The sequence below is a fragment of the Anneissia japonica genome, unplaced genomic scaffold (genome assembly GCF_011630105.1).
Source record: "Anneissia japonica isolate Jap-2015-1 unplaced genomic scaffold, ASM1163010v1 scaffold287960_len3192837_cov198, whole genome shotgun sequence".
Taxonomy (NCBI): domain Eukaryota; kingdom Metazoa; phylum Echinodermata; class Crinoidea; order Comatulida; family Comatulidae; genus Anneissia; species Anneissia japonica.
The window spans coordinates 250,892-263,309 of record NW_022712725.1 but is presented as its reverse complement, the minus strand read 5'-3'; the positions used below and the strand labels follow the sequence as shown (position 1 = coordinate 263,309).

Below are 12,418 nucleotides of genomic sequence, written 5' to 3'. Positions count from 1 at the left end.
TGATCTCAATTTAATTTCTGTCCCTCGCACCAACACTAAGACCTTCGGACACAGATCATTTTCATTTGCTGCAGCCACACTCTGGAACGCACTACCACTTCACATTAAAAAATCAACATCAATTGCTTTAAAAAATCACTCAAAACGCACTTATTCCAACAATAACATGAAGCACCACTGATAATTACTTCGGTTTTTTAAATGGCGCTATATAAGTTCTTACCTTATTATTATTATTATTGTCATCAATTTTAGAGTCCTGGGTGCAATTCCTGTCACAGCAGGACTTTGTCTCAAGACTTAAAAGAACTTAGTTTATAAAGCATTGTTTCATTCTATAAGTGGTGAGTGTACTTGCTGTTGGATGTTTGTTTGTTTGTTTGTTTATTGTTCATTTTCCACACAATACAACATAATCATGATAAAGCCAATAAATACGTTGTACTATAATACATAAAAGTAAATTATTTGTGTGGAAGGCGACCAAAATAAGTTCGAGAACTTTAAGTCATGGTCGCCTAAAAATCAGATGGACAAAGTAATTTATAAGTAAATGTGAAGAAGAAAACCGGGCAAACACAAAATAAAAATTAGGGAAAAATTAAAAACAATCAATCTAAACAAGCAAAAATTATTTAAGAAGTCGAAGAAAACAGAAAATCCAGATATTAAAGTGTAACTAATAGTATAGCTAATGATTGCTGAACTACTGTTCGCCATATACCGAGACCAGATGTCTTTTATAATTGCGTTTGAAACTAAAGAGAGAGGGTTTATTTTTAAAATCAGAAGGTATATTTTTCCAAAGTTTAGGGCCGTTATAAAAGACCGAAGTACGCCTTAGTTTAGCAAATGATGAATCGGGAATAAAATTTGTTTCAGAAAATCTTGTATTATGTGAATGTATCTCAGATACGTTAATAAATAAGGAACTTATGTGGGATGGAATAAAACCTTTAGAAAGACGATACATAAATGTAGCAGTAACGAGTTTATTTAAGTCATAAATATTAAGAATATTACAGTGTATGAATAAATGCTTAGAGTGCGAATTAAATGGGGCACTTGAACAAATTCTAACAATTTTTTTTTGTAAATTAAAAATATGATCAAGGTGAGTTGACTCAGTACTTTTCCATGGGCAGAGTGTATTAAATTTTTCGAGTGTAACAGCCCATGTGATATTACAATAAGATAGGTAGGGTAAAATTAAGGTGTTATATAAAGACAAAAGAATATTAGATGGAAAAAAATCTTTAAGTTTATTAATAATACCGATATTTCTAGAAACAATGTTAGTGATTATATTTAGGTGTGGTTTCCAAGTTAAATTAGAATCAATAGTGACACCAAGGAATTTAGTTTCGTTGACTCGAGAAATCAGACGATTATCAATATATAGATTACCAAACGGTATGTTTTCATTTTTTACATTAAATACAATATAATTCGTTTTTGTGATATTTAATGATAATTTATTAAGCTTAAACCAATTTGAAACTTTAATCATCTCAGAATTTAAAGTTGTGAACAAGTTTTGTCTATCTTTATGAGAAAAGAAAATATTTGTATCATCGGCAAACAAAACAAATTGAAAAAGTTTGGAGGAATTTGAAATATCATTAACATAAATTAAAAATAACAAAGGACCTAAAATGGAGCCTTGGGGAACACCACATTTAATGCGAGAAATATTAGATTTTGTTGAATTAATGGAGGTAAATTGACGTCTATCGGAAAGGTAATTTTTAATGAACTGAAGAGCAAGGCCTCTGATACCATAGTTTTCGAGTTTATTTATAAGTATATTGTGATCAATGGTATCAAAGGCCTTGCTAAGATCAAGAAAAATTCCAACAGTATATTCCTTATTATTGATCGCTTTTGTTATTTTGTCATAAATATCTAATAAAGCTAGGTCAGTTGAAAATCCCTTTCTAAATCCATATTGGTTTGGATTAAAAATATCGTGTTTATTTAAAAAATTATTTAATCTGGAGTGAATCAAGCGTTAAAAATTTTTCGAAAAACAAGGTAACAAGGATATGGGTCTGTAGTTTTCGAAATAATGAGGGTCATCTTTTTTGAGAATTGGAACTACTTTGGCAATCTTGAGGGAATCAGGAAAAATACTATTAATAAATGAAGAATTAAAAATATGGCAGAGAGGACCTGAAATAGAATTTGAAATATTTTTAATAATAGAATTTGAAAATCCATCATAGCCAGAACTTTTGTTTTCTTTTAAATTATAAATAAGGTCATTAATTTCATTAACGGAAATTGGATTGAGAAAAAAAGAGTCCTTAATGGGCACTGGAAGAAATGAATTGTAAGTTTCCACTCCAATTGGTTTGACAATACTATTTGCAAGGGTTGACCCAATATTAGTAAAGTAATCATTAAAGTTATTAGAAATAGTAAAAGGATCGGATATTTTGCAATTATTATGATTAAAGTATGAAGGCAGAGAAATTTTAGTCTTCTTACCAAGGACAGAATTAATAGTTTGCCAGGTCTTTTTAAGATTAGATTTATATTGGTTAAATTTATTTTTATAATAATTAGATGCGGAGATACGAATAAGGTTAGTCAATTTATTACGATATTTTGAATATTTGATTTTATCAGAGTCTTTACCAGTTTTGATATATTTTTTATATAACTTATTTCTGGTGACAATAGATTTAATAATAGCATTGGTGATCCACGGTTTGCGGTCTCTACGAAATTTGCGCCTATAACGGTATGTTTTAATATTTTTATTTATCATATACTTAAGTTTGTCATGAAACAATTCATAAGCAAGATTAGGATCAAAATTGATAGAATAAATGTCAGACCAATCAGTGTTGAGGAGATCCTCATTTAGGGCAGCTAGTGTGTTATCATTAATTTTCTGCAAATAAATATACTTAGAGTTGTTTTCATTTAAGGTAAAGGAAACTGTAGAATGAGTAATGGAAAAAACAGGAAAATGATCAGAAATATCTGAGTTCAGTATACCAGGCGAAATTTTAAATTTAATATCATTACAAAAAATATTATCAATTAGTGTAGCTGTCGTTTTGGTAATTCTTGTGGGCCTGTTTATTAATCGATAAAAATTAGAATTAAACATAGTACTAAGGAATTCACTAGTTATAGTGTGTGAATTGCATTTTAGTAAATCTATGTTGAAGTCACCACATAAGTAAGCAATTTTATTTTCTTTATTAATGGTATCAAGAATACTAGAGACCTCCGTATTAAATAAACCTAAAGGAAGCTGAGGTAGACGGTAGATTACACCTAGGATAAAGTTTTTAGGTTTTGCATTAATTTCAATAAAAAGGGATTCAGAATCAGAAGAAATAATACAACTGAGGTCATTACGAAGGACATATTGAAGCCTCTGGTCTAGGTATCTTCCATACCTGTCCTTCATATATTGTTCTTTCTGCTTTTCTCTCTATTTTAAATTTATACTTTCTTTTGTTCTTTCTATTTTCCTATTATTGGTTTTCTTTTGTTCCTTCTGCTTTTTCTTTTTCTGCTTTAAAAAATAAAAATATCTATATATATATACAAGGGGCCCAAATCTCCTGTGAGTTGTGAGAGATCCCGGCAATTGGAATAGCCTCCCGTTCCAAACTACCACGAGCAAGCAAATATCGCCTGGATACTATCCTGTCTTCCTCAAATTTGTGATATTTGCATGTTTTAATACTGTATAAGTCTAATGGAGGTCAGCTGATATCACTGCACACAGCAAAATATTTAGATGTGTTAAAGAAAGCTCATTTAACTATATCTCCTGGAAGTGGGTTCTTCCATCTTGGGACATCTGTATATATATGTATATATAAATTTCTTCATCTTACTCTACAGTGGGGAATCAAAATGCACAGGTGGGATTTGTTTAGTTTTATTATTGTCGTTTCATTAGAGATTTAGCTGCCAGAAATTGCCTTGTGGGTGACAAAAGTTGTGTCAAAATCAGTGACTTTGGTATGTCACGTGAAGAGGAAGATGGGGTCTATTCAGTTGGAGGCTCTATGAGACAAATCCCCATCAAATGGACTGCACCGGAGGCTACTGTCTCTTATACACATCTTTTATGTTCAACAGCTTTCTGTCCGTTAATCAATTTCTCTAGTGACTGCTTAACGAAGGATTCAAAATCATCGTCTTCACCGACAGGCTGCTTCGAAGCGGTTCTTTTTGGTTTCTGGCTCATTATTATGCTAAATTGGGAGCTATGCAGCGCATGCGTCCATTCACAACAATGCCATCTGATCAACTGTTAAGAAAATAAATTTAAAAAAATAGTACATGGCTATTCATTGGTATGTCTTATTCCATTGAGTTTTAATGAAGACTGCAAATATCAGCATTACAGTACTATAAAACAATATGGGAAAGAAATATATAATCCTATAATGTATCAGCAACTGTAATTATTTGTTTTGACTTTAAATTTTTTTGTTTTTATTTTGAAGTATATACATTTTGATCTTACAGAAGCTATATCGTTTGGAGGGAGAAGCTTACAAGAGTGTGCCTTATTTAATCTACAGCCAATTGGAATCTGGTAACCCTGTAACTAAAGCATCACAAGCAGTTTTGAAGAATGGGGTCATGCGGGTCAGGGATGAACATGACCTACGACATGAGGACATTGAACTGGGAGATAAATTAGGAGCAGTAAGATTTGCTTATATATATTTTTTTTACAATTATTAACTTTTTGTTTAATCACAATTGATAATGTTAATAATGATAATATATTTTTACCACGTTTAATAGTCCTACATACATCACTGGTTCCTCAAGGCACTTTACAATAACTGTCCTTTTGCAAATCAAAATACCACAAATATATCCTTATTCTATCCTACTCATCTTACTTTTCAAATGCATGGTTGGTCGTTGACCCTGTGGAGCTCATCCACTATGTTTTGCTATTAAATATTTAGCTTGGTGACAATACATTGATAGATTGATTAATGGGTCTTTATTACTGTTTTGAAAAATTCAGTAGATGTTTAATATTGTGTTTTTTTTTCCTTCAAGGGTCATTTTGGGGATGTTGTTCGTGGTGTCTTGAAGAAAAATGGATTTCCTGTTGCTGTCAAAACATGTAAAGAGACGGTTGATGCAGATTCACGACGGAAGTTCCTGATGGAAGCCAAAATCCTGAAGCAATATGATCACCAGAACATTGTAAAACTAATTGGTGTGTGTACTGACCGACATCCAATCTACATAGTCATGGAGCTTGTTTCAGGTAATTTATTTATTGACATCTTCAACAACGAGGGTAAACTCTGATTCAATGTAAGCACTGCTTTCCATATCGACCTTCAATACAATGAGATATACATACAATCAAGGTTTAAAAAGGCAATTGATGTTAATATTTAAAAAAAAAAAAAAAATACACCAAACCACAATGTTATCGTCAAAAAGCTGACTACAGATAAAAAAGAAAATCTGAATTCAATGTCAGTAAAATGCTGCGGAATTTTCTGATGATTATAAAGGGTTTGCTACAGCGTTTTCCATTGAGGTTCTAAGCCTTGACGGGAGTTCAAACCACACGCTGACCATTCTCAGCTGGCCATCCTTAGATAATCCAGCTTGCACTGTTGACAGGCTGTGAAGTGATTCTGATATGTTTCAGTCCTAGCTTTGAGTATATCATGATTTATTACTAAAAATACATTTTTAAAATAGTATAATATTGGCTAAATATTTTTGTCTTATTGTAGCTACTTTCCATCATCTGTGATGCTAAAATCAGGTCACCTAAAAACTAGATATTTAAAAAATCTGCTCATACTAAATCCTGATACTAAGCTTCACCTGATAAATTGCTATTTGTAATAAAGTTGTTTGAAGTAAGAGTAGTTAATGGATTTAATTGTACACTTAGTACCAATCAAATGGTAATAATTTCCAACTTAATATAAAATAAAACTGAACTATAAATAAATGCTCTTGAATACAACCAATAATTTTATCTCTAATTTAGGTGGTGATTTACTGTCATATCTACGGTCTGATAAGAATGACTTGAACCAGAAGGTGATGCTACGAATGGGTGAGAATGCTGCAGCAGGAATGGCCTATTTAGAGCAGAAGAATTGTATTCACAGGTAACCATCGGTTTGCTGCCCTCATTACCTACTATGAACATTGCCCTGAAGATTCACAGAGAGAATAATTCTACTACAGGAGATAATCTATACAAAAGTCTGGGTTCATTTTCAGTCAGCATTTTTCACATTTAGAAAAGACAATAGCCCACAACCAAAATGTTAAATCATTTTCATACCTTTAGGAAATATCTATTAATTTATCTCAGATAAATTAAGAATAATTATATATAAAAATATTAAGAATGTTTTGTTCACTTTTACTGCTTCTCAGTTTTCTCCTTTTTTAAACCTACAAACAAAATAATTTGATTAATGTATAAATTTAATATTTGTTGAATTTCAGTCATTTTTCTTTCCATCCTTCCATACCTGTCCTTCATATATTGTTCTTTCTGCTTTTCTCTCTATTTTAAATTTATACTTTCTTTTGTTCTTTCTATTTTCCTATTATTGGTTTTCTTTTGTTCCTTCTGCTTTTTCTTTTTCTGCTTTAAAAAATAAAAATATCTATATATATATACAAGGGGCCCAAATCTCCTGTGAGTTGTGAGAGATCCCGGCAATTGGAATAGCCTCCCGTTCCAAACTACCACGAGCAAGCAAATATCGCCTGGATACTATCCTGTCTTCCTCAAATTTGTGATATTTGCATGTTTTAATACTGTATAAGTCTAATGGAGGTCAGCTGATATCACTGCACACAGCAAAATATTTAGATGTGTTAAAGAAAGCTCATTTAACTATATCTCCTGGAAGTGGGTTCTTCCATCTTGGGACATCTGTATATATATGTATATATAAATTTCTTCATCTTACTCTACAGTGGGGAATCAAAATGCACAGGTGGGATTTGTTTAGTTTTATTATTGTCGTTTCATTAGAGATTTAGCTGCCAGAAATTGCCTTGTGGGTGACAAAAGTTGTGTCAAAATCAGTGACTTTGGTATGTCACGTGAAGAGGAAGATGGGGTCTATTCAGTTGGAGGCTCTATGAGACAAATCCCCATCAAATGGACTGCACCGGAGGCTATGAACTATGGTAAGGTGTCTGGTAACCCAAGGCTACTAGACTGCATGCAGTTGCATGTTTGAGTGGTTTTTTTTAATTGTTATTAGGGAATGGCTTATGACACACATTGCATCATATTCTGTATTCTGTTCACAAATGAATTTTATTGTTTATATTATAATATAATTTACAATAGTTGATTAAAACAACTATTTCTTCAACTATCTTTTTTGTGGTGATCATGACAGAAGGTTTATATATTGTAAAGTGTGTCATTTCCGAACCCACTACTAATAATATATGTAACCATTTCCATTAAAAATATGATACTTCATTTTGATTTCGATAGAGACTTAGCAGCAAGAAATTGTCTAGTCCACATCAAAGAATGTGACAATAGCGTAATAACTAAGATAAGTGATTTTGGAATGTCGAGAGAAGTGGATGATGACAATATTTACACGATGGGTGACACAAGGCAGGTCCCAATAAAATGGACTGCTCCCGAAGCCCTCAACTATGGTAGTATAAATGTTAAATTTATTTCAGCAATTTTTTTTGGCTGATCAAAGCAAACAGTGGCTAAGCATCTGATTTTGGAAGCGGTCGTCGTACATATAGTTGTATATAAAGGAGCTGGAAGATGCATTCGTCAATGCTTTTTTAATACCTTGTTTAGTGAACTTAATTTTTTTAAATATCTTCAGAACAGAGTTAAAAAATATATATATTTAGTTTTCTTATATATCAATATATTTTTGCCAAAATCATTTAAACATTAGAAATTTTATTGATAAATTTTAAAAAAATGCGAGTATGGTGAGATACAAGGTAATAGAGAGCACTTTTAGGTACTTGCTCAAGATCCCATTGTGTTGTCATGTTAAAGAATGCGATGTGTCAAAATACACAATCCAGTTATTGACCTGATAAATGATTTATAATTATTTGATTCTGAGGGAATAAAAAAACTTTTTCCCCTAAATTCCCAATTGTACTTGGAATTTAATTGTTTTTATAATTGTGAATAATCATTATTGACGCATAACAGGTGCGTTAAACAAGGTTTTAAAAAAGTCTTGCTTTACCTATTCATGGTGCGTTATCTTCATGTCTATAATTTTTATTCAGTCATCATGAACAAACTTTGAATGCTGTGATAATACATATAGCATGTTATGTTGGTACGGTAATTGGCAATTGGCTTCTGTCTCCTCACATGTCATTGCTTATGCATACAATTTTTGAGCGATTTGCTAATGGTGAATTGTATCCCATGTTGGCACTACAATTTCACCGTTGCATACACTCTAGTCCTTTGGTATACAGCTATATGTTGGGATATAGATTCATTTGCAAACTTACCATATATTTTTATAAAAAAAAGTATGAAACAATCTATGAAGAAAATGTTGCAATCTATCTATCTATGCTATATTGTCCAGAAGCTGCTGTTGTGCTTGTATAATTGGTAACTTTAGTATTTCAATTTATATACAGCATACATAGATTCTAGGCATCTGATTGGTCAAAAAGCGGGTAATAACTTCAACCATCACTCCTGTGACATACTATTGAATGATAGTTCATAAATTCCCAGGGAAAAAATACTATCACATGAAATTATAGTACTTTTTTGTCCTGTCGCGATGTAATCTCTAGGCCCCACAAACGTTGCTGTGTAATTATGACATGCACGGACGAAAAAAAAGGGACTTGACCTTTACGACAAGCGAGATTAACCTTTGACCACCTTGGCTAGGCCTACTTGGTGGGTACTCTTGTCATTATTATGTTTTTTTAGGCCTCTTAGAGTCTATGTATGAGGTATATAAAACAAATATTGACAATTCCCCTCATGAGCAGTCAATATTTGTATACTATAAACCAATACAGTGTGAATCAAGGTTGCCTATGTTATATTCTTCTGAGTTTAAGCTAAGAGTATTGAATAGCAAGAGGTCCGACTGATTCTGCATGCATGCAATGAAACGAAAAACAAAGTACAACCACAAGGTAGGGGGCGCCCTATTAGAATTTGAACAGAGTTTGAAATTTGAACAGATGTTCTTTACGTTCTAGTGCGTGTTCAATACAAACAACGTTTACGTGTATATCTTCTTTTTTAAAGGATGCGCTGTAGTTCATGGTAGTAATTTTTCGAGATACAATTCCATTTCACAGAAACCCTGACAGTCAGATATCTTGCTATTCAAATCTTGTTGGTTCAAGTACATATTTTCTTATGACCAACTTTTTAGTGGAATCCATAGTTTCTATTTATATTTTCTTATTTATATATACACACTTATAACATTTGAGTATTTAAATTTTCATTTAACCACATGATTTTCATGATTCACAATAACTAGACCACCAGTGAGATATTTAATATCATGGAAGCTTGATTAATATTTCTTTTTCAATTTCATTTAACATATAATTATAATTTTTAAACATTCCATCCTGGATCATAAGTTTGGGAAGTTTGCTATGATAAGAAAAATGATAATTATGACAATTTTTGTTTTCATCTTTGATATCTTAATTTTTTCACTAAATATTCACACTATGGATTTTAATTCAATACTACTTATTTTTACAATTGCATGTTTCTTTATTATCTAAATATTTAGTTTAAGCTAGCACTTTACTTTAAAAATATGCTTTTAGGATGAAGTGGACCTTGTGGGTGGTGGTGCATGCCTTCCAATTTAAGGGTTCTGGGTTCAAAGTGAATCACCAAGGTGTTTTTTTTTTCATAGTCTGATAAAACCCCATTCCCTAATCCTCACAATGAGATGTAGTAAAAGCCATCACATAATTAAATTCTGTAACTTGTGAGTGTACTTGTTGTTTGATGTGAAAGTACAAAACATTTGTTTTATTATACATAAAAACAATTACAGTAACAGTTATTATTAAGTAAACTAAAAGCACACCAAAAACAGTAAGTACTTTTGTTTTTTGAAATCTATAATTTTGTTTGCCTTTTATATAATCTGTTTCTGTATAAATGCAAAAAACAAATTAAATTATTATTATCAAATTATTGTTGAGAATTTATGTCTTTTCTGCATGTTGCTTATTCCAGTTTTGTTTCATGAAACTTTTGCCTGTTAAGCTGGTATTGTATAAATAGTTGTGCTCAAAAAGAACTTAAAATGGGATGTACTTGATTTGACAAACAATGGTGAACATAAATGTGTTTATTCTTAATACTACAATTTCATTTATTTAATTCCAGGCAAATCACAAAATCGATGTACATATAAATCAGGCCTTAGGATAGTGAATTGAACCTTAACCTTAAAATTGAAATACGTCAATCAGATCACATGATCATGTTTAAAATGTTCCTAACATCTAGCTATAGTATATCATTAACCAAATGTTTGACTTGGCGGAGTGGAAGAGGAAGACTGGACAATCATGGTGTTGGCTGATCCAACACCCTACTCTTTACATACCTGGTCATTTTATCCATTGTTTATTTACAAAATTTTCTTTTTTTTTTTATTTTGTGTTAAATTTGTAATAAATATATAATTGTGACAACAATGTTGAGCCTAGTGGGAAATTTTACATTTTTTTTATTTTTTTTTATTATGTGTTTTAGGAACCTACACATCGGCCTGTGATGTATGGAGCTATGGTATTTTACTGTGGGAGATATTTTCACGTGGTAGCACACCCTATCCTGGATTTCCTAACAATGTTGCCCGAGAGAAAGTTGAACAGGGTATGTGTATCCATATTTATATTATGTATATCACAGAATTCACCAATTAGAGGATGACCCAATGTTATATATATATATTTTTTTAGGCCTAAGCTCTATTTAATATGCACTGCTACTGTTGCCAACTCAGGTTCTCTAAAGATACTTTAGAAATCTTTACCTTATTAGTATTATAAAGTTTTCTATGACAAATTTCATTTAATCAAAAGCTAATAAATATTGTATTTGTGTATATCTTTAAAATGGTTTTTTTTTATGTGAAATAATTTACGATTTATCTTTTTCTTTGAATCATTTAGGTTACCGCATGTCAGCTCCGCACGGTACCCCTGATGAAGTTTACCACATAATGATGTCGTGCTGGGAGTATGAACCAGAAAAAAGACCACAATTTAAGGAAGTTCATGTGACATTAAAACGCATTTGTAAGTTCTTAAAAGCGTAAAATTCACTCCATCATCAATTATTGTCAAATATAATCAGTCTGTGCTGATTAACATCTGAGAAACGCTGCAAAGATTTTGAGGTTACTGGTCGTTTGTTAAAGTTGTAGGCAAATGGATTTATACCACATGGACTTTGGTTGCCATTGAGATGTCAAATTCATCTTGATATCAGATTCTTAGAGGTTGAAGAAGCAGATACGACAGAATGCATTGGAATACATTAGTAGTGCTTAAAAGCATTGTTATCTTTATAATAATGCTGAATATTGGTATAGAGCCAAATTCAACAAAGTGCTCAAGCTGCTCTCTAAGAGAAAAGATTAGCACAACAAGGACTTGATTGAGCAACAATCGTAAAATATAAGACAAGGTAAATATGAAATGCTTACCCAACAGCAGTGCTGTGTTGTTTGTGATTAAGTACTCGTTGGTGTTGAAGAAAGTAAAGATATTTTAAAGTGTCTGCGGTGCAGGCAAGATTAGGATATATATGGACATTCAGAGTAAGATGTATAGCTTAATTAATTTTAATTAATTAATTACCATTGTCTTTATTTGTAAAATATGTTAGAATATATACTGTTTTTGAATTAGGTAATAAAATTAAATTGCTTATTTTGTATACTTAAGTAAATCATTTCAAGTGATGAAATATTATTTCCTCCATTTAATAGGAAAATCAAAATCAAATTCATTGAACTCTTTAATTATAACTCTTACATTGCCTGGTGTAATAAATCTAACGACTTGTGTGTTATTAAAATGTCTATAACAGCAAAAGTTATTCTGGTGGACTTTCTGCTAAGCACCGTTTCTTAGATATTGTTGCTAAGGTAAAAAAATGACAGTGTAAAAACATATTCAAACATATGCATTATGTGAGACAACATAAGCTTGTGAGACATATGCACATTCTTGGCCTTTTTCTGATTGGTCAGTTGTTAACTGTTAAGTTTGATTGACACTCAAGAACGGTCCATTGTCAATTGGTCCATTGTAAGTTGGTAAATTATTTGACTTGTTTAAATGAGCAATTTATTGTTTAATTGATTGTTTGTGGGTTTTCTAGATTCAACAA

The 12,418-nt window shown here is 31.5% G+C and overlaps 1 protein-coding gene across 4 annotated transcripts in view; it reads left to right on the top strand.

Moving 5' to 3' along the window:
• Window positions 1–11,863, top strand: part of LOC117108020 (tyrosine-protein kinase Fer-like) — a 37,690-nt gene extending 25,827 nt beyond the window's left edge. For 3 of the 4 annotated variants that reach the window (XM_033249857.1, XM_033249856.1, XM_033249859.1), the window contains 6 exons: window positions 4,504–4,686; window positions 5,056–5,269; window positions 6,017–6,140; window positions 7,502–7,674; window positions 10,772–10,894; window positions 11,194–11,863. In XM_033249857.1, the coding sequence (XP_033105748.1) occupies window positions 4,504–4,686; window positions 5,056–5,269; window positions 6,017–6,140; window positions 7,502–7,674; window positions 10,772–10,894; window positions 11,194–11,339 (963 nt within the window). In that variant the 3' untranslated portion in view covers window positions 11,340–11,863. Of the gene's footprint in view, window positions 1–4,503; window positions 4,687–5,055; window positions 5,270–6,016; window positions 6,141–7,024; window positions 7,183–7,501; window positions 7,675–10,771; window positions 10,895–11,193 lie in introns of all 4 variants that reach the window. The other variant, XM_033249858.1, reaches the window with a different exon arrangement.
• Window positions 11,864–12,418: the final 555 nt, after the last annotated feature.